The sequence below is a fragment of the Hemitrygon akajei genome, chromosome 6 (assembly GCF_048418815.1).
Source record: "Hemitrygon akajei chromosome 6, sHemAka1.3, whole genome shotgun sequence".
Taxonomy (NCBI): domain Eukaryota; kingdom Metazoa; phylum Chordata; class Chondrichthyes; order Myliobatiformes; family Dasyatidae; genus Hemitrygon; species Hemitrygon akajei.
In genome coordinates this window covers 187,742,644-187,766,118 of record NC_133129.1, presented here as the reverse complement: position 1 = coordinate 187,766,118, position 23,475 = coordinate 187,742,644, and the positions used below count along the sequence as shown (strand labels likewise).

Sequence of the window (23,475 nt, the reverse complement as noted above, 5' to 3'; positions counted from 1 at the left end):
GAACGCCCACCAATCCCAACACTTTCTTCCAATCACAGATTCACCACCCTCTAAAGAACTTCCTCATCTCTGTTCTGAATTCTAAGCCTTTAGTTTTGGACTCCCCCACCAGAGGAAATACCCTCTCCACATCCACTCTGTGAAGGCCTTTCGATAGGTTTTAATGAAGTCACCCCTTCTGAATTCCAGTGAGCAGAGGCCCAGAGCCATCAAACACTCCTCATAGGACAACCCTTTCAATCTGGAATTATTTTTGTTAACCTCTCAACTCTCTCCAATGTCAGCACCTTTCTAAAGCCTCAACATTACATCATTGCTTTTATATTCTAATTCTCTTGAAATGGATGCTAACATTGCATTACCTTCCTCACCCACAGACTCAATCAGAAAATTAACCTTTAGGGAATATTGCCCAAGTCGGATTTTTGAATTTTCTCCCCATTTAGAAAACTGTCCACACTTTTATTTCTTTTACCAAAGTGCATGACCATACACTTCCCTATACTGTATTCCAACTGCCACCACTTTGCCCATTCTCCTAGATCTGTCCTTCTGCAGCCTGTGCTTCCTCAAAACTAGCTGCCCCTCCAATCTTCGTATCATCTGCAAACGTTGCAACAAAACCATCAATGAAATCATTGACACCGAACATAAAAAGAAGTGGTCCTAACACCATCCCTAAGGAACACCACTAGTCACTGGCAGCCAAACAGAAAAGGACCCCTTTATTCCCACTCTCCATAGTCATGGAAAAGTACAGCACAGAAACAGGTTCTTCAGCCCATCCAGTCCATGCCAAACCATTTAAACTGCCTACTCCCATCGACCCGCACCAGAGCCATAACCCTTCATACCCCTATTATCCATGTACCTATCCAAATTCCTCTTAAACGTTGAAATTGATGTCTCGTGCAGCACCTTTGCTGGCAGCTGGTTCCACACTCTCACCACCCTCTGAATGAAGGAATTTCCTGTGTTCCCTGTAAACTTTTCACCTTCACTCTTAATCCACGACATCTAGTTGCAGCTCTATCCAACCTCAGTGGAAAAAGCCTGCTTGTGTTTATCTTATCTATAGCCATCATAATTTTGTACAGCTCTATCAAATCTCCCCTCAATCTTCTCCGTTCCAAAGCCCTAACCTATTTAATCCTTCCTTTCAACCTTATTTGCATCTTTCCTATAGGCAGGTGACCAAAACCGCACAATTAGGCCTCACCAACATCTTAAACAACTTCAACAAAACAACCCATCTCCTGTACTCCATAGTTTGATTTTATGAAGGCCAATATGCCAAAAGTTCTTTTTTAATGACCCTACCTACCTACTTTCAATGAATTATGGAGCTGTGGTTCCAGATCCCTGTCCTACCATTCCTTATGTAAGACCTGCACTGGTTGGTCCTACTTAAGAGCAACATCTCGCACTTGTCTGCATTAAATCCCATCTACCGTTTTTCAGCCCATATGTTCAGCTAGACCAGAGCCCACTGCAATCTGAGTCTCCCATGCTGTCAACTACGCCCACATCTTGATTCATGTGAAAATTTGCAGATCCAGTTAACTACTTTATCATCCAGATCATAGATGACAAACAGCAATGAACCCTGCACAATTCCCTGCGGCACTCCACTAGTCACTGGTTAGTCAGAGAGATAAACATCTATGTCAATCAGCCAATGCTGTAACTGTGCTAGTATCTTACCTGCAATACCATAGGCTCTTAACTTATTAAAGCAGCCTCATGTGCAGCCCCTTGTCAAAGGCCTTCTGAAAATCCAAGCACACATCATCCACCGATTCTCCTTTAAAAGTCCTGCTTGTCTTTTCTTCAAAAAATTCCAACAGATTTGTCAGTCAAGATCTTCCCTTAAGAAAACCATGCTACAGCCTATTTTATCATGTGCCTCCAAGTACACCGAAACGCATCCTTAACAATCTCCATCAACATCTTCCCAATCACTGAGGTCAGACTAACTTCTTTCCTTTTTTCTGCCGCTCTCCCTTTGTGGAGTGACATTTGTAATTTTCCAGTCTTCTGGAACCATTCCAGAATCTTGTGATCATTACTAATGCCTCCACAATCTCTTCAGCCACCTCTTTCAGAACTCAGGGGTGTAGCCATCTGGTCCAGGTAACTTACCTACCTTCAGACCTTTCAGTTTCCTTCCCTTCTATCTAGTAATGGCAAATTCACTCACTATTTCCCCTGACACTCTCGATCTTCTGGCATACTGCTAGTGTCTTTCACAGTGAAAACTGATGCAAATTTCCACCTCTCCAGCACGATTTTACAGTGGCCTAGTATCTACTCTCACCTCTCTTTTTACACTTTATGGATCTGAATAAACTTCTGGTATCTGTTTTAATATTATTGGCTAGCTCACCCTCGTATTCCATCTTTTCTTCATGACTTTTCTAGTTGCTTTTTTTCATACCTGACAATCTCCTACTGCACTACATCTACCTTATTCCGTATACTGCGTGTATTCAAATATAACACCTTCAGCCTTGTATTATCATCCTTTCCAATTTAGTCCCCATAACTCATCTCACTGATTGCAACACCCTGTACACCCTCCTCCAAACCCAACCCACTCCACCCACCACCGGCCCATTTCCCTCCAGTCCCCTCCTTCAATCCCAAGCCCCTCCTGTCTTCCTCAGCAACCACATTCCATCCACCACCCTCCCCCCTCTAACCCAGAGCCCCAAAATATCTGCACACCCCACCCCAATACAGCCTCCAACACCCCCATACTTGTGGGGAGCACAAAGAACCAGATACCAACATACAAGATGCCAGAGGAATCAGGTCGTGTTGGGGTGGGGGTAGTTTGGGGTGCAGATGGGGCCACAGAGAGGGGGAAAGCAGGAGGTGACTGGAGAGGAGGAAGAAGGTGGGAGTTGGGGCAGGTGAAGGGAGAGAACACGAAGGGCTGGAGAGAAGGAAGAGAGTGCAAGAGGGGTTACTGCTGAATAATGAGGGGAAGTGCAGAAGGTCACACTTTATTAAAAGCAGCGTATACTCACAAACAAATGCTTCCTCCCCCCACTGAGCTGCCACTCTAGGGGCTCCCTCCCCCAATAATTTGTTCCCCCACTCCCAAAATGATTTCACAAAATCTTCAATCCTAACATCTAAAAAATCAGTTTAAAAAGGAGGGGTAGCAGACTGACCCATTGCCACAGCCCAACTCCCAGGGTAACTGGTAGCTAGGACCATCCGCCTCCCTGCCCTTTTCCTCCAGGAAGTGTGGATGTCAAGGAAATGGGGCCAACACCCCCTCTGCCCTCATTTCCCAGGGGTACTGGCATCAGGTACACAGGACCACCCACACTCACCCTCATCCCCAGGGTGTGTGAATGTCAGGGAAACGGGACCACCCATTTCTCCACCCTCAACCACTCGGGGTGTGAGGCAGTAGAAGATGTGAGAATTCCCTGGGCAGTGGGAAAGGTAGGGGGTAAGTGAGGGGCTGGGAGAAGGGGGGCAGTGAAAATGCCCTGGGTGAATGGAGTGACCTGGACTCAGAGAACTGCTCCAGCCTGAGGAAACCTTCAGCCCAAGCAGCTGACTCCCTGTCTCCAGGCAAAGAAATCAAACTGCTTCATCCTAATCCCAACACCGTCCCCCCACAGACAAGATTAAAATGCATGGTTGTAGAGTTGACTGATCGGTGTCTGCGATGGGGCTGGTGTGCAAAGGGCAGCTTTGGGTCAGGTGAGGATGTCCTGTGCTTGGTGTTCCACCAACAGGGCCACGTTCTTCACATCTTCACACCAGTAATCCAGACGCTCCTTCATGCCTTTAATCTGGAAAGGAGAACAGGGGTTTAAATGCCTGTGTGGCTCCATCCCTGGGAACCGGATAGATATAACACTTTTGAAAGAAAGATTAGCTTTATCAAATAAAAAAGTGAAATGTGTCTTTTTTGCACTGATGTCCAGCAGAGTCCAGCTCAACTGGATGTCTACAGTACCGACCTCTCACTAACGTTACCGCTGTACATCAACCTCCTTACACCCTCTTCTGAGAGGGCAGTAGAGACAGATAGTTACACTGTTTAAAGGCTATTGGACAGGTGCTTTAGATAGGAAAGGCACATAAAGGCAGGGGTATGAATCAGACCATGGGATTAGCATACATATACATCATAAATAAGAGATTCTGCAGATGCTGGAAATGCACACAACACACTGGAGGGACTCAGCAGGTCAGGCACAATCTATGAGCTGGATGGAGAAGGCATATTTGTAAAGATGAGCTTTATTTATCACATATACATCAAAACAAACAATAAAACACATTGTTTACATCAGCAACCAACACAGTCCAAGGATGTGCTGAGGACAGTTTAGATTGTTGCTACACTTCTGGTGCCAATATAGCATGCCCGTAAAAAGAGGTTGGCACCAGAACAACAGAACTTCCTTTCTATGGAAATTTTACCTCAAACCAAGCGTCAGTCATGTGATTTCTCACATGCTAATATTGGAATACAGGCAGTCCCCGGGTTACGAACAAGTTCCGTTCCTGAGTCTGTCTTTAAGTCGGATTTGTATGTAAATCAGAACAGGTACATCCAGTATTTAGCGTCAGTTAGTCAAACATTTGTCTTAGTATATAGTACATATTTAACCTTTCTATGCATATAAAACACTTAAGAAACATATGTATTCCAATAATTAAACCACTGCGTTGCTTAGTAATAATTGTAGCTTTCATCGGGGCAGGGCCTTACACATGCTCCATTATTCTCACTTTATCCTTTAAAATTGTTCCGATTGTTGACTGACTGTAGCTTAATGCTTTTCCAATGGCCAATAACATTCCACCTCTTTCCAAACACTATTATTTTCACTTTATTTTCAATCGTGATCGCTTCCCGTCAACGGAACAGAAACACTGCGGGCAGCAGGTCCAGGCCTCCTCCAGGTCCTAAGGACCACCACACTGGATTCCCCGGGTCCTAAATTCCACCACACTGAGACAGGTTAAATGGGACAAGTGGGGGCCGTGCTGGGTTTGGGTATTTGATCCTCCACAATATTCCGCATGGGAATTTAAACTGGAGGTGGCAGTGTTTTTTTTAAACGAGGTTGAGTTGCGAGCTTGTCATCAACCCGGCAAGTATGGAGAGTGCACTCAGGAGTGGTCTGTCACTGGATCGACCTCGGGTACCTCCGTTCACAAGCCTGGCACTGACCTCACTGTGCCACCAGCCGAATGGAAGTGTGGGGGGGGGGTCAGGGTGAATCTTACTAAGAAAAATCTTACTTTGAAGAGAGAGTTCAAGACTTCTGAATGAGGCCTAGCCTGTGGATGGTGTGAGGCCGGTAGAGGCCCCTGGCTCGTCGGGGCAGAGTCTTCTCGGAGTCGGGTTGCTTGTGAATGCAGCCCAAAGCAGGTGGTAAACTCCATCTAAGGCTAAATACCGGCACGAGACCGATAGTCAACAAGTACTGTATGGAAAAGTTGAAAAGAACTTTGAAAAATTTAAGTCATATGTAAATATATGTGCGTGTGTGTGTATATATAGGAGTACACAGGGAAATCGTTTCTATGTAATGGATTTGTTCATTGACATTTATGAATACTGCAATGGGGGCCCACAACTCACAAGTAGGAGGGGTTATCCCCCACAGCTAGACATTCCCTCTAGCTCAACACAGGGTCATCTACTAGAGACCTCAGCCTTGGAATCACACATTTGTTGCCATTTTTGTTATTATTTGTGTTTCTTGGTTCTTATTTGTTCAGGGAGTAGATCGATTAAGTTTTATTCTAATTTCAATGATACATTGACAGATAAATACAGATGGCTCAGGACAAAGTAAAATTCATTTCTTTTAATGTCAATGGGCTATTAAATCCAATCAAACATAATAGAATTTTATCCAAAATAAAAAAAGAACAAGCCCATGTAATATATTTACAGGAAACTCATTTAAGTGATAATGAGCATAGAAAACTAAAGACAATGGGCTTCACTAAATTGTTTTTCTCCTCATAAAAATCAGGACATAGGAGTTGCTATTCTTATCTCAAGTAAGCTAAATTTTGAAAAAGTATTCGAAATGGGAGATAAAGAGGGCAAATATATTCTGGTAAGGGCAAATATACACGGAAATTCAGTTACTCTATTGAATATATACACACCCCCGGGAAGTGATATTGGTTTCTTTCAGAAAATTACTGATATTATGGTAGCGGAAACAGAAGGTCTCCTGATATGTGGGGGAGACTTAAATTTACAATTACAACCAAACTTAGACTCTTCCAATAGAAAAACCTATGAAACAAAATCTTTACATAATAAAGTTAATACTTTTTGAGGATGTTGGTTTAATTGGTATATGGAGGGACCTTTTCCCTGACAGAAGGGATTACACTCATTATTCTGCTCCCTTTTCTGTATATACAAGAATAGACTATTTCATAACATTTGGAAAAGACAAAGACAAAATAAACACCTGTGGAATTGGGACAATAGATGTAAGTGACCATGCACCTATATATTTATCTGTTGATTTTGACCTACAACCAAAGAATACTATATGGAAATTAAATTCAAGTCTACTCAATGATCCGTACTTTAAGGAACAAATTAAAAAAGAAACTTGGTCTCTACTTAGAATTTAATGATAATGGAGAGGTTTCATTTTATGGGATACTCTGAAGGCTGTCTTAAGAGGGAAAATCATAGCAATATCTTCATATAAGAAAAAAATAAGGAATAAAACAGAGGAATTACAAAATAGGCTGAAGGAACTAGAGAAAAAACACAAATTGAATTTGGCACAGGATACATTAGGGGAAATTTTAAAAATTAGGAATGAAATTAATAGTTTGGCTACGCAAGAAATCAGGAAAAATTTAATGTTTCTGAAACAGAGACATTATGAAAGTGGATCAAAGTCTATGAAAATACAGGCATGGAAACTGAAAAAAAGATAGCAGAAAATACAATTCATAGAATTAGGGACCCAAGAACGAAAATGATAAAAAATAAGCTAAGTGAAATTCAAGAAGCTTTTGAAGTATTTTACAAAACTCTATATTCCAAAGTTCCAGGGGGAAGCATAACCCAAATTGACACCTTCTTGAATTCTCTAGAGTTACCCACTTTAAGCAAAGAACAAAATAGAACGATGACTGCTGACATAACTGAAGTTGAATTAAAAGCTGCAATTAGTAGGCTTAAATTAAGCAAGTCACCAGGATCAGATGGGTATATGGCAGAGTGGTACAAAGAGTTTAAAAATGAGTTAATTCCTGTTTTACTCCCCACACTGAACTGGGCTCTAAAAAAGGCACAAATGCCACCCAGTTGGAAGGAAGCGATAATCTCAGCTATACCACAAGAAGGCAAGGATAAAATGGAATGCGGGTCATTTAGACCAATATCATGGCCAAACGATTAGAGGAGTTTCTACCTATACTGATACGTAACGATCAGACAGGTTTTATATGACAACGCCAAACACAAGACAATATACGAAGGATACTTCACATTATGGATCATATACAAAAAAATTAAATCGAAGCAATAGTAATAAGCATAGACGCTGAAAAGGCATTTGATTCGGTTAATTGGAATTTTCTTTACAGAACTTTACATAGATTTGGTTTCCATGACACAATTATTAAAACTATAGACACTATATGACAACCCTACTGCTAGGATTAAAATCAATGGATATTTATCAAATAGTCTTACCCTAGAAAGGGGCACGATACAGGGTTGTGCATGGTCACCGATACTCTTCGCATTGTATCTGGAACCATTAGCTCAATACATCAGACAAAATGAAGATATCAGGGGAATTACTATTAAAGGACAGAGCATAAAATGGCTTGTTATGCAGATGACATTTTGATCTATCTAGGGCAACCAACATACTCTTTACCTAAATTGATGCAATCCTTTGAACAATATGGTCAATTATCAGGATACAAGATCAACATAGATAAAACCCAATTACTTTCATGTTACTATAGCCCACCAAGAGAAATTGAAAGTCAATACCCCTGGGCATGGCACACAGAGTCTTTCAAATATTTGGGCATCATTATGTCAAAAGATTTGGCAAAATTATCAGAATGTAATTATCAGCCTCTATATAAAAAAATTAAGGAAGATGTGGCAAGATGGAGCCTGATTCCTTTTTTCAGTCTCAGTTCAAGGATTGAGTCTATTAAAATAAATATACTGCCCAGACTGTTATATCTCTTTCAGACCCTACCAATAGAGATTAATCAAAATCAATTCAATGAATAGAACAAGACGCTATCAAGGTATATTTGGCAGAGTAAAAGGCCTAGAGTTCGTCTCAAAACTTTGCAATTAGCAAAGGAAAAGGGGGGATGGGGCTTGCCTTCTCTTAGAGATTATTATTTTGCAGCACAGTTGAGAGCTGTGATATGTTGGTGCAACCCATCATATGATGCTCAATGGAAAAACATTGAGGAGCGAGTACTTCCCATCCCCATACGAGCAATTTTGGCTGATAACAACCTGCAAAGGTACATAAATACTATTGATAACCCATGGGTGAAATTGACACTTAAAATATGGAAAACTACTATAAAAGAATATAATCTAAAGGGGAATACTGCAATTCTTAAACGGTGTGCATATGACTCGGATTTTACACCAAATAAATTGGATGCTAGATTTAAGGACCGGACAGCTTAAGGAATAACAGTTCTTTGCAACATAATGAAAGAAGGAACACTGTTCAGTTTTGAAATGCTTAAAGAGAAACACTATTAGAAAAACAAGATTTTTTAAATCGGTATTTACAGATGCGACAATATGTTAATAAGATGCTTAAAAATGTAACCAAGGCGAGTACATGCTTGATAGAGTTATTTAGAAAAGCATATAATTCAGATAACGGTAGTAGAATCATTTCAAGCATGTGTAAGGGGTTGTCAAATCTTAAAACACATTCGACTTCATACGTTAAAACAAAATGGCAGAAGGAAGGAGGGATAATTATATCTGAGGAAGAATGGACAATAATATGGAGGTATCAATGGAAGTGTACCAGTTCACAGAAATGGAGGGAGTTTGGATGGAAAAACTTGATATTTTATTACACCCTCTCAGAAATCCCATTATGATAGTAACCTCCCTGTTTGCTGGAGAAATTGTGGAAATCAAAATGCAAATCATTATCATATTTTTTGGGACTGCCCTGTTATCAAAAACTATTGGAGGGGGATACACAATGCCCTACAAGACATCTTTAAATGTGAAATACCCTTAGAGAGTAAGACCATATATTTTGGATATACCTCAAGGATGGTCGAAAAGAGATAAATATTTAATGAATATACTATTGGTGGCTGGTAAACAGACTCTTACTAGGAAAAATGGTTAACACAGGAGAGCCCAACTTTAAATGCATGGATGGAAATTACAATGGACATTTACAAAATGGAGAAGATAACAGCATTTGTTAATCATAAGCTGGAACAATTTGATTCATACTGGGAAAAATGGTTTAACTACATAACACCTCATAGGCCTGATTTTATCCTCACAAATCAACGAATATGTTGTAAAAAAAAAGATCACTCCTTACTTATACATAGTTTTTTCTTTCTGCTCTTTTCTATAAGTGTATACCTCAGACAAATACTTTGTGGAGATTTGTGACATATATGATTATATGATATATATGTAGAATGTCTGAAATACATCTTATGGAAATGCTTGTTTGATGATGAACTGCAATAAAAAAATAAATTACAATAAAAAAAAGAAAAATTTAAGCCAAATACAAAGTTACACACTCAACACAGTGTCAACAGCAACAACTTAAAATGGCGGACTGCGTCGCGACCCAACTTAAAATGACGGACGGCGCTCTCCTTCCTCGGTTCGTAAGTACGAGTTGTTCGTAAGTCGGACGTTCGTAACTCAGGGACCACCTGTACTCTGTAATACCCAAAATCTGGGGCTTACCTGCTGCAGATCCAACACTCGGGGCTGGACCCATGTCATGTGAACGCGCTCATCCACCTCATCAATGCTTCCCTTCACCAGACCCACAGACAATGCCTTCATCACCAGTAGTTCCACCTGTGGGCACAGCACAGTTTTACACTCAGCTGCACTCAAACAAAGAGACACACCAGCAAAGGGATGTAAAATCCTCGACATTACCATTTCAGAGGATCTGTCCAGAGCCCAGCATGGAAAAAACACAGCAGCACCTCTACTTTCTTAGGTTTGTGAAGATTTGGCATGTGATCTAAAACTTTGTCACACTTCTACAGATTCAGAGTGGAGAATATCCTGACTGGTTACATCACAGCCTGGTATGACAGAAATATGACAGCCTGACAGAAATATTTCAAATGTCATTAGAAATGGGGATGGTGCCGGAGGATTGGCGTATTGCTCACGTGGTTCCATTGTTTAAAAAGGGTTCTAAGAGTAAACCTAGCAATTATAGGCCTGTCAGTTTGACGTCAGTGGTGGGTAAATTAATGGAAAGTATTCTTAGAGATGGTATATATAATTATCTGGATAGACAGGGTCTGATTAGGAACAGTCAACATGGATTTGTGCGTGGCAGGTCATGTTTGACAAATCTTATTGAATTCTTTGAAGAGGTTATGAGGAAAGTTGACGAGGGTAAAGCAGTGGATGTTGTCTATATGGACTTCAGTAAGGCCTTTGACAAGGTTCCATATGGAAGGTTAGTTGGGCAGGTTCAATCATTAGGTATTAATATTGAAGTAGTAAAATGGATTCAACAGTGGCTGGATGGGAGATTCCAGAGAGTAGTGGTGGATAACTGTTTGTCAGGTTGGAGGCCGGTGACTAGTGGTGTACCTCAGGGATCTGTACTGGGTCCAATGTTGTTTGTCATATACATTAATGATCTGGATGATGGGGTGGTAAACTGGATTAGTAAGTATGCAGATGATACTAAGGTGGGTAGCAAAGTGGATAATGAAGTAGGTTTTCAAAGCTTGCAGAGAGATTTAGGGCAGTTAGAAGAGTGGGCTGAAAGATGGCAGATGGAGTTTAATGCTGATCAGTGTGAGGTGCTACATTTTGGTAGGAATAATCCAAATAGGACATACATGGTAAATGGTAGGGCATTGAGGAATGCAGTAGAACAGAGTGATCTAGGAATAATGGTGCAGTTCCCTGAAGGTGGAATCTCATGTGGATAGGGTGGTGAAGAAAGCTCTTGGTATGTTGGCCTTTATAAATCAGAGCATTGAGTATAGGAGTTGGGATGTAATGTTAAAATTGTACAAGGCACTGGTAAGGCCGAATTTGGAGTATTGTGTACAGTTCTGGTCACCGAATTATAGGATGTCAACAAAATAGAGAGAGTACAGAGAAGATTTACAAGAACGTTACCTGGGTTTCAGCACCTAAGTTACAGGGAAAGGTTGAACAAGTCAGGTCTTTATTCTTTGGAGCGTAGAAGGTTGAGGGGGGACTTAATAGAGGTATTTAAAATTATGAGGGGGGTAGATAGAGTTGACATGGATAGGCCTTTTCCACTGAGAGTAGGGGAGATTCAAACAAGAGGACATGAGTTGAGAGTTAGGGGGCAAAAGTTTAAGGGTAACACGAGGGGGAATTTCTTTACTCAGAGAGTGGTAGCTGTGTGGAATGAGCTTCTAGTAGAAGTGGTAGAGGGAGGTTCGTTATTGTCATTTAAAGTAAAATTGGATAGGTATATGGACAGGAAAGGAATGGAGGGTTATGGGCTGAGTGCGGGTCAGTGGGGCTAGGTGAGAGTAAGCATTTGGCACGGACTAGAAGGGCCGAGATGGCCTGTTTCCGTGCTGTAATTGTTATATGGTTATGGAAAACACCAATACTCTTGAACAGAAAGTCTCCAAAAAGTAGTGGATGTGGCTCAGTCCACCATGGGTAAAGCCCTCCCCAACATTGAGCACATCTACATAGAGTGTTATCACAGGAAAGGAGCAATCCCCATCGAACCACACTACCCAGTTCATGCTCTCTTCTCATTGTTGCCATCAGGAAGGTGGTACAGGAGCCTCAGGGCCCACATCACCAGGTTCAGAAACAGTTATTACCCCCCCCCAACCCCAATATCAAATTCCTGAACCAGAGGGGATAATTTCACTCAACATTACTCACCCCAACATTGAATTGCTTCCACAAGCTATGGGCTCACTTTCAAGCACTCTTTATCTCTTGATAATTATTGCTTATTTATTTACTTACTTATTTGCTTATTATCATTATTTTTCTTTTTGTTTTTGCATTTGCACAGCTGTTATCTTTTGCACATTGATTGTCTGTTTTATATGTGGTTTTTCATTAATTCTATTGTGTTTCTTTGTACTTACTGTGAATGGCCATAAGAAAATGAATCTCAGGGTTGTACATGGTAACATATACATACTTTGATAATAAATTTACTTTGAACTTTGAACACTGATTAGAGCAGTGGCAGGAGGCAGAATGATCCGAGTTGGAGCACCCTGGACTCCGGAAACAAGGACTCAGCCCAGTGCTTCCTAGAGTGAGAAGTTATCTTCCATGAGGTTCCATGAGGACAGCTGATGTCAGTACGACACCAAATGACAGAGTAGATGCTGAGAGGTTCTTACCACTGATTAGATTTGAATTGAAGGGGCTGCCGAGAAGTTGCTTTACTGAAAGTCACAGATCCTTTGTAAATCACCAAGTATATTCGTGAGCAAGGTACAGAGCAATGGAGGGCAGGATGTCGTGGAATGGAAACAGTCAGGAGACCCACCCCCTTCGTTGCATGGACTGACAACAGTCAAACTCAAATACTTCTAACACTTAAACATCCTATCACATTTAACCATTCACAGAGAACAGCAGAGCCCTGAGGAGTGCTGTAGAACAGAAGGAACTACGAGTACAAGTACAAGTGGAGTTACAGGTAAACAGGGTTGTGAAAGTGGTTTTTGGCATACTGGCCTTCTCAATTCAGGACACTGAGTAAAATTAAGAGGTCATGGTGCAGTTGTAGAGGTTGCTGCCAAGGACACACTTGAGGGAGTATTGTGTTCAGTTTTGACCAATCTGCTGTAGGAAAGATATCATTAAACTGGAAATAAACAGAACACATTTACAAGAATGTTGAGGGACAGAGTTATAGGGAGAAGCTGGAACTTTATTTAGTAGAGCAAAGAGACAGAGGACGTCTGGTAGAGGTGTATGAAATCATGAGGGGAACTGAGGGGAACACTCTCTTTTTCTGATAGAGTTGCAGTATTCAGTATTAGATGGTATGAGCTTAAGATGAGAGGGGAGAAATTTAAGAGGAACTTAAGGTGCAATTGTTTTTGTCTTACTCAAAGAGTGGTGTGTATGTGGACTGAGCTGCCAGAGGAAGTGATGAACAGCTATATTAGCAATATTTAAAAGACAGATGGACAGGTGTATGGATTGTATTCAGCAGATAATGGGTGAAATGTAGGCAAATGCATCGAGTATAGTTAGGACAAAGTCAGTTGGGCCAAAGGGCCCATTTCTGTACTCTATGACTCTTTGCACTTTATCACATATCAGCTCACCTCACTAACAGGAACCTTGGCAATCTCCGAGATCTCCCTGAAGGTCAGCTGCCGGTGGTTAGCTGGGCGGGTGAAGGTCATCTATACAAAGAGAAAACTTACACTGAGACACACTAAATAATCAGCTATCCTAACCAGGGACCCCATTGACTAACCATGTACCCAACCTTACAGTGCTGTTGTGGAATACCTACTAAATATCAGCACCATACCCCACCATCTCCAAAACTCCATAACCCTTTGCATTTTTAGTCCTCATGGTACTTCAGACAGTATTGACTTGTCCTTGCTGAATTCCACATGAACCAAAATGAGTGAAAGGAGATGAGAGGGGCAGTATTCACCAGAAGGTGGTAGGCAAAGAGGATGAGATGACAGAGCAAGCTGAAGAAGTGGGTACAATTACAAAACCTTAAAGGAATTTGGAGGTGTATAGGAAAGGTTTAGAGAGACAAAACCAAGCGTGAGCAAATGGGACCAGCAAAGACACCTTGGTTAACAGAGACAAATAGGCATCTCCCATGGCAGGGAACTAGAGCTGCAGCTCGATGACCTACGGCTTGCTAGGAAAAGTGAGACAATGATAGACATGAGCTCAGGGAGTTGGTCAACCCAAGGCAATAGGAGACAGTTAACGAGTGACTGTCAGGAGACGGAAGGGGGAATGTCAGATAGTGAAAAGCAAACCTGTGGCCGTCTACCTCAACAATAAGTACTCCATTTTGAGTCTTGATTGGGGGGGGGGGGGGGGGAGAGATGACCTACCTGGGCAAAGCAACAGCGACCATGCCTCTGGCGCTGTGGCCCAAAAGGGTAAGGAACTGAAGAAGATGGCGGCAGTTTTTGGGGACTCTATGCTCAGGGGGACAGTTAGGCGATTTTGTGGATGCAAAAAGGAAACACAGATGGTAGTTTGCCTCCCAGGAGCCAGGGTCCAAGATGTTTCTGGACAGGTGCACAATATCCTGAAAAGGGAGGGTGAGCAGCCAGAAGTCATTGTACATATTGGTACCAACAACATAGGTATAAAAAGGGAGATCTTGAAAAAAATATATAGGGAGTTAGGAAGGAAGCTGAAAAGCAGGACCTCAAGGGTAGTAATCTTGGGATTGCTGCCTATCCCACAAGACAAAGAGGATAGGGATTGTATGAGTTGGCAAATAAATGGATGGCTGAAGAATTGGAGCAGGGGGCAGGGATTCAGGTTTCTGGATAATTGGGACCTCTTCTGGGGCAAGTGTGACCTGTATAAAAGGGGCAGGTTGCACTTGGATCCGAACAGGACCAATATTCTTCTGGTCAGATTTACTGGCATTGTTGGGAGTGGTTTAAACTAATATGTCAGGAGGATGGGAATCAGTATAAGAGAGCTAAGGATGAGCCAGCAGACTTACAAGTAGATGATGGGTGTAACATGAATGTAAGGAAGGACAAGCCAATGATTGAGTACAAATGCAGACAGGGTGAAGAATGCAGGACTGAAGGTGCTGTATTTAAATGCACATAGCATTTGGAATAAAGTGGATGACCTCGTGGCTGAAAGAAGGCCTTAGCTGGGAGCTTAACATCAAAGGATATACTTTGTATCGAAAGAACAGGCAGGAAGGCTTGAGCAGTGGTGTGGCGCTGTTGGTAAGAGATGGAATTACATCTTTAGAAAGAGTTGACATAGGGTCAGAAAATGTTGAATCTTTCAGGGAGGAGATAAGAAATTGCAAGGGTTATAAAACCATTATGGGAATCATTTATAGGCCCCCAAATAGTAGCCACGATGTGGGGTTGAGATTGCAAAGGGAACTGGAAAAGATATGTAATAAGGCTAATGACACACTTGTAATGGGGGACATCAATATGCAAGGAGACTTGGAAAACCAGGTTGGTGTTGGATCACAAGAGAGGTAATTTGTTGAGTGCCTACTGGATAGCTTTTTAGAGCAGTTTGTGCTTGAGCCTACTGGGGGAAAGACCATCTTAGATTGAGTGTTTTGTACTAACCCAGATCATATTAGGGAGCTTAACGTAAAGGACCCCTTGGGAGGCAGTGATCATAATATGATTGAATTCATACTGCAATTTGAGAGCGAGAAGTGTAACTCACATGTATCAGTATTGTAACTGAACAAAGGGAATTACAGAGACATGCCCAGGTGGTATGGAGGAGGATACTAGCAGGAAAACTGCAGGAGGTGAGCAGCTGGATGACAGTCAGGAGAAATGGAAATAGGCAGTTAGAGCAGAGCACCCCGTGGCCATTCACCTCAAAAACAAGTATACCACTTTGGATACTTTTGTGGGGGATGACCTCCTGGGAGAATGCCATAGCGACCAAGTTACAGGCATGTAACATAGGTCTGTGGTGCAGAAGGGAAAGTTGGAGAAGAGAGGAGCGGTCATGATAGAAGACTCAATAGTGAGGGGAACAGATAGGAAATTCTGTGGATGTGAACGGGACACCCGGATGATATGTTGCCTCTCAGGTGCCAGGGTCAAGGACGTCTCAGATGGCATCCACAACATTTTGAAGAGAGAGGGGGAGCTACATATTGGTACCAATGACATCGGAAGGAGAAGCAATGAGGTCCTGAAAAGAGAATTTAGAGAGCTAGGCAGGAAGCTGAAAAGCAGGACCTGCTGGGCAGTAATTTCTGGATTGCTACCTGTGCCACATGCCAGTGAGGGTAGAAACATGATGATTTGGCAGATAAAAGTATGGTTGAGAAGCCGGTGCAGGGGGCAGGGCTTCAGGTTCTTGGATCACTGGGGGAGGAATGACCTGTTCAAAAGTGATAAGATTGCACCTGAACCCGAGGGGGACCGATATTCTCACAAGGAGGTTTATTAGGGTTGTTGTTGGGGAGGATTTAAGTTAATTTGGCAGAGGGTAGGAACCAGAGTGAGGGGACTCAGGATAGGACGGATGGTAAAAAGTAAAGATGGCGTGCAGTCAGACTGTCAGGAAGGGCAGGCAGGTGATGGGACTTAGTTATAACCATATAACAATTACAGCACGGAAACAGGCCATCTCGGCCCTTTTAGACCATACCCAACGCTTAATCTCACCTAGTCCCACCGACCTGCACTCAGCCCTTAACCCTCCATTCCTTTCCTGTCCATATACTTATCCAATTTTTTTTTTTAATGACAATATCGAACCTGCCTCTACCACTTCTACTGGAAGCTCGTTCCACACAGCTACCACTGGTGGAGGCAGCCAACAGACTGAGTATCAAAACATTAGGGATGCAGAATCAGAAAAGATAGCAAATACAGTACTCAAAGTGTTGTATCTAAACCTGCGTACTATAAGAAATAAGGTGGAAGATTTTGTTGTAGTAGTACAGATTGCCAGGTATGATGTTGTGGTCATCACTGAATCGTGACTGAGGGATGATTGTTGTTGGGAGCTGAATGTCCAAAGTTACACGTTATATCGGAGGGATAGGAAGCAGAGGGGATTGTGTGGCTCTACTGGCAAAGAATGGCATCAAATCAGTACAAAGATGTGACATAGGATCGGAAGGTGTTGAATCCTTGTGGGTTGAGTTAAGAAACAGCAAGGGTAAAAAAACATTGATGGCAGTTATATGCAGGCCTCCTAACAGTGGCTGGGAGGTGGACCACAGATTACAACAGGAAACAGAAAAGGTGCATTAAAAGGGCAATGTTATGGTAGTCAAGGGAGATTTTAACATGCAGGTCAATTGGGAATATCAGTTTGGTAATAGATCTCAAGAGAATGAGTTTATTGAATGCCTAAGAGATAGCTTTTTAGACCAGTTCGTCATTAAGCTTACTAGGGAATCAGCTATACTGGAATGGGTGTTATGTAATGAACCAGAGGTGATTAGGGAGCTTAAGGTAAAAAAAAAACTCTTAAGAACCAATATGATTGAGTTTAACTTGAAATATGATAGGGAGAAAGTAAAGTCTTTGTAGCAGTATCTCAGCAGAGTAAGAGAAATTACAGCGGTGTGAGAGAGGAGCTGGCAGAAGTAAATTGGAAGGAGCTACTGGCAGGGATGTCAGCAGAACAGCAATGGCATGCGTTTCTGGGAGAAATTAGGAAGGTGCAGGACCTGTGCATTCCAAAAATGAAGTAATACTCAAATGGCAAAATAGTTATACTATGGCTGACAAGGGAAGTCAAAGCTATTGTAAAAGCAAGAGAAAGGGCATACAACAAAGCAAAAATTAGTAGGAAAATAGAGGATTGGGAAGTTTTTAAAAACCCTACAGAGAGTAACTGAAAAGATCATTAAAAGGGAAAAGATGAAATATGAAAGCAAGCTAACAAATAATATCAAAGTGGATAGTAAAAGTTTTTTCAATTATGTTAAAAATAAAAGAGAAATGAGAGTGGATATAAGACCGCTAAAAAATGAGGCAGGAAAAATAATAATGGGGGACAAGGAGATGGCTGATGAACTAAATGAGTCTTCACTGTGGAAGACACTAGTAGTATGCCTGATGTTGTAATGTGTGAAGGAAGAGAAGTGGGTGCAGTTACTATTACAAGAGAGAAGGTGCTCAAAAAGCTAAAAGACCCAAAGATGGATAAGTCACCTGGATCAGATGAACTGCATCCTAGTGTTATGAAAGAGGTAGCCTTAGAGATTGCAGTGGCAATAGAAATGATCTTTCAAAAATCACTGAACTCTGGCATGGTGCCAGAGGGCTGGAAAATTTCAAATGTACCTCCAAGCTTTAAGAAAGGAGGAAGGCAGCAGAAAGGAAATTATAGACCAGTTAGCCTGACCTCAGTGGTAGTCAATTGTTAAGGATAAGATGATGCAGTACTTGATGACACAGGACAAGGTAGCACAAAGTCAGCATGGTTTCCTTCAGGGAAAATCCTGCCTGACGATCCTGTTGGAATTCTTTGAGGAGATTGTAAGTAGGATAGATAAAGGGGATCCAGTCTATGTTGTATATTTGGACTTCCAGAAGACCACTGACAAGGTGCCTCACATGAAGCCGTTTACCAAGTTAAGAGCCCATGGTAGTACAGGAGAGTTACTATCATGGTTAGATCATTGGCTGACCGTTAGGAGGCAGTAAGTGTGAATAAAAGGATCCTTTTCTGGTTGGCTGCTAGTGACTAGTGGTGTTCCGCAGGGGTTGGTATTAGGACCACTTCTTTTTTATGCTGTATATAAATAATATAGATGATGGAAAAGATGATTTTGTTGCCAAGTTTGTAAATGATACTAAGATTGGTGGAGGAGCAGGTAGTGTTGATGAAACAGGTAGGATACAGAAAGACTTAAGACAGATAAGGAGAATGAACAAAAGAGTGGCAAATGAAATATGTTAGAAAATGCACGGTCATGCTCGCTTCAGCAGCACATATACTAAAATTGGAACGATACAGAGAAGATTAGCATGGCCACTGCGCAAGGATGACACGCAAATTTGTGAAGCGTTCCATATATAAAAAAAAGAAAATGCATGGTCATGCACTTTGGTAGTAGAAATAAATGTGCGGGCTATTTTCTAAATGGGGAGAAAATCCAAAAATCAGAGATGCAAAGGGACTTGGGAGTCCTTGTGCAGAACACCCTAAAGGTCAACTTGAGGTTGAGTTGGTGGTGAGGAAGGCAAATACCATGTTCGCATTCATTTCAAGAGGTCTAGAATACAAGACCACGGATGTGATGCTGAAGATTTATAAGGCACTCGTGAGGCCTCACCTTCAGTATGTGAACAGTTTTGGGCCCCTCATCTTAGAAAAGATGGGCTGGCATTGGAGAGGGTCCAGGAGGTCACAAGGATGATTCCAGGAATGAAAGGGTTATCATACGAGGAACGTTTGATGGCTCTGGTCTGTACTCACTGAAATTCAGAAGGATGGTGGGGGGGGGGGGGGGAGATCTCATTGAAATCTTCCAGATGTTGAACGGCCTAGACAGAGTAGATGTGGAAAGGATGTTTTCCATGGTGGGACAGTCTAGGACAAGAGGGCACAGTCTCAGGATAGAGGGGCGCCCTTTCAAAACAGAGATGCGGAAAAATTTCTTTAGCTAAAGGGTGATGAATTTGTGGAATTTGTTGCCACATGCAGCAGTGGAAGCTAGGTTGTTGGGTGTTTTTAGGGCAGAGATTGATAGGTTCTTGATCTGACATGATATCAAAGGTTATGGGGAGAAGACAGGGAACTGGGGTTGAGGAGGAGGGAAAAAAAAGGATCAGCCATGATTGAATGGACAGATGGCCTAATTTTGCTCCTGTGTCTTATGGTCTTATGGATGATGGCAGAGCAGAAATGGCTGAAGTTTCTGGGAATAGTTCACAAAATGTAGGATAGTTATGTCCCACAGAAGTAGTTCCCAAATAGCAGGACTAGGCAACCGTGGCTGACAACAGAAGTTAACTGCATAAAAACCAACGAAAGGGGGGACGTCATGTGATGATGTAGGATCGAGACGTGGAAATCCAGCTCTCCCGTAAAAAACCAGTAAAATAATGTTTAAGTGAAGAAAAGTTAGTAAATACCTTTTAAAAATTATAAACTACTCAGGATTGTCTTAAGATATGCCCCCTAAACAGAAGCAGAAGAAAACTACTACTTTGAAGACAACACAAGTTGGAAAAGCATCAAGGCCGGCCGCCATGAAAGAGCCTTGGGCTCAAGTGCATTTTACCTCCGGCGATACAGAACAGGAAACTGCGGCAACATCAACCGTTTCCAAAAAAAAAAGAGCAACAGGAATTGCGCATGCGTAAAGGAAGGGGCATGCGCAAACACAAGCAACCCAATTTACAAATCCCGGCTATGATCGGAACTGAAAGTGAAAGTGAATATGAGGTGGAATCAGATTCTCTGGATAAATCAGACGAAGATGAAGAGACAAACAAAGAAGAGCAACAGGAAGAGGTTGGAGGTGATATTGGAGACATTAAAAAAACTTTGGTGCAAATAATGCATAAATTAAAAGCATTAAAAGTAATAAAAAAGATATTAACAATATGAAGATTATGTTTGATAAAATGATGAAAAGACAGGACAAAATGGACAAGAAAATTAAAAACTTGGAAGAAATAACCAGAGACACCATTGATAGAGTGAATAAAATGGAAGATAATATTTCTGCCTGGACATCAGAAAGAAAACGGTTGTTGGAAAAAGTGGATGTACTTGAAAATTTTAGCAGACGAAATAATATTAAGATTGTTGGACTTAAAGAAGGTATAGAGGGAGCGGATCCAATAAATTTTTTTCAAAAATGGATTCTGGAAATTTTGGAAATGGAAGAAGGAACCCAGTTAATTGAAATTGAAAGGGCTCACAGAGCCTTAAGACCAAGACCTCAAGTTGATCAAAACCCACGATCAATCTTGATAAAATGCTTAAGATATCAAGATAAAGAAAAGATCCTGAAGGTGGCTGCCCAATGTGCCCGAAAGGGAAACGGGCCATTGATGATAGAAGGGAAAATAGTTCTTTTCTATCCTGATATAAGTTATGACCTTTTGAAGAGAAAGAAGGAATTTAACCCAGCGAAAAAAGTTTTATGGGAAAAAGGTTATAAATTTATATTGCGCCACCCGGCAACCCTAATCATTTTTTTGGATGATGGAAAAAGAAGATTTTTTACTGATTATCGGGATGCAGAAGAATTTGCACAAGAACTCCCAAATATTCGCTAACCACAGCCAAAGATTTAAAAGTGAAACTGATTAAAGATGAATACAGGGACAGTGAATGGAGTTGATGGATGTTTAAGGACAGAAGAATATTTAAATATATTCTTAATTATACGATACAGGGGGAGAAAGTTAAAAATTTGAGAAATATTAATCGAGAGTAGTGATATTATTTTTTCCTTTCTTATATATACTTTTTTATGTTATGGGGGAGCTGGGGGAACTTCGGATTGATTGCTACGGGATTCACGTGTGTAATCATGGCTATTGCCATGACCCGTACAACGGAGGGGGGTAATGTTGTGTTCTTTTTTTATTCACAACATTAGTAGGGGGTTATTTTGTTATTTTTTTCTTTATAATCTATTTTTCTTTTATCTTTCTTTCTTTGCCTGGACAATCGGGTGGGAGACACATAGCAACATGGAGAATTTTAAAAAGATTCCCCAAGGTACTACGAAAGTTGAAAGGTTAGGTATTACTATAGATTGGAGTAACCCTGTTAAAAATAATGACTAATTTACTGAATGTTTTAAGTTTTAATGTTAATGGGCTTAATGGACCGGTGAAAAGAAAAAGAATTTTAACATACATTAAGAAAATGAAAATAGATATAGCTTTTTTACAAGAAACACACTTAACAGAGATAGAACATCAGATCTTTTAAAACCAACATCATATAGACCTATTTCTTTGTTGAATACTGACTATAAAATAGCAAAAATTTGATCTAATTGATTATCCAAATACTTACCAAAATTAATACATATGGATCAAACAGGATTTATCAAAAATAGACAATCGGCAGATAATGTATCTCGGTTACTTAACATAATTCATTTGGCACAAAAGAGGGAGGAAATGAGTGTGGCAGTTGCCTGAGATGCAGAAAAAGCATTTGATAGATTGGAATGAGATTTTTTATTTAAGGTATTGGAAAAATATGGATTAGGACTATCTTTCATAAAATGGATTAAAACCTTAAATACTAATCCCAAAGCTAAAGTAGTGACAAATGGTCAAATTTCAATATCATTTCAGTTAACAAGGTCAACTAGACAAGGTTGTCCATTATCACCTGCTTTATTTGTGTTGGCGATAGAACCATTAGCTTAATAAGATAAAATCCTATGGTGTTACAAGAAAGACACTGGCATGGTCAGCAGAATGGCTGACAGGCAGGAGGCAGTGAGTGGGAATAAAAGGGGCCTTTTTTGTTTGGCTACCAGTGACTAGTGGTCTCAGGGGTCAGTTTTGGGATTGCTACTTTTCACAGTGTTTGTCAATGATTTAGATAATGGAATTTATGGCTTTGTGGCAAAGTTTGTGGATGATATGAAGATAGGTTGGAGGGTAGGTAGTGCTGAGGAAGCAATGCAATTGCAGCAGGCCTTTTACAAATTGGAAGAATGGGCAATAAAGTGGCAGATATAATAGTGTTGGGAAATCTGTGATAATGCATTTTGGTAAATTTAACAATAGTGTGGACTATTATCCAAACGGAGAGAAGGTTCAAACAGCAGAGGTGCAGAAGGATTCGTGTAAGACTCCCAGAAGGCTAATTTACAGGTTGAGTCTATTGTAAAGAAGACAAATGCAATATTGACATTTATTTCAAGGGGAGTAGAACATAAAAGCAAGGAGATAATGCTGAGCACTTATAGGACATGAGTGAGCTGCACTTGGAGTATTGTCACCAGTTATGGCCCCATTTCTCAGAAAGGATTGTCATTTGAGAGTCCAGTGGGGATGATTCCAGGAATGAAGGGGTTAACATATGAGGAGTGTTTGGCAGCTTTGGGCCTGTACTCATTGGAATTTGGGAGGATCTCATTGAAACCTACCTAGTGTTGAAAGGACCATAGAGGGTGGATGTGGAGAGGATGTTTCCCACGGTAACATGAATGTAAAGGAGAAGCCAATGACTGGGTACAACTGCAGACAGAGCAAAGAGTTAAGTTGTAACACAGAGGCAAAATTCATAAGGGTAAAGAATGCAGGAATGCAGACTGTATTTAAATGCACATAGCATTTGGAATAAGGTGGACAAACTCGTGACAAATTAGAGATTGGTCGGTATGACATTGTGGGCGTCACTGAGTTGTGGGTGAAAGAAGGTCATAGTTGGAGTTTAACATCAAAGGGTATATTTGTATCGAAAGGGCAGACAGAAAGGCATAGCTGGTGGTGTGGTTCTATTGGTAAAAGATGGAATTGCATCTTTAGAAAGAGGTGACATAGGGTCAGAGAATGTTGAATCTTCAT

At 41.1% G+C, this 23,475-nt stretch overlaps 1 protein-coding gene and 1 non-coding gene across 2 annotated transcripts in view; one reads left to right on the top strand and one right to left on the bottom strand.

Annotated features, from left to right (window-relative positions):
- Positions 1–2,992: 2,992 nt before the first annotated feature.
- The window catches only part of psmd13 (proteasome 26S subunit, non-ATPase 13), a 58,978-nt gene continuing 38,495 nt past the window's right edge, over positions 2,993–23,475 (bottom strand). The window contains exons 11-13 of the mRNA XM_073050000.1: positions 13,567–13,647; positions 9,980–10,096; positions 2,993–3,815 (exon numbers count right to left, since the gene is read on the bottom strand). Coding sequence (XP_072906101.1) covers positions 3,720–3,815; positions 9,980–10,096; positions 13,567–13,647 — 294 coding nt within the window. The 3' untranslated portion in view covers positions 2,993–3,719. The remainder of the gene's footprint in view (positions 3,816–9,979; positions 10,097–13,566; positions 13,648–23,475) is intronic.
- LOC140729876 (U6 spliceosomal RNA) lies at positions 18,894–19,000 on the top strand. Its single transcript, XR_012099420.1, has one exon. It is a non-coding gene; the product is annotated as a U6 spliceosomal RNA (small nuclear RNA).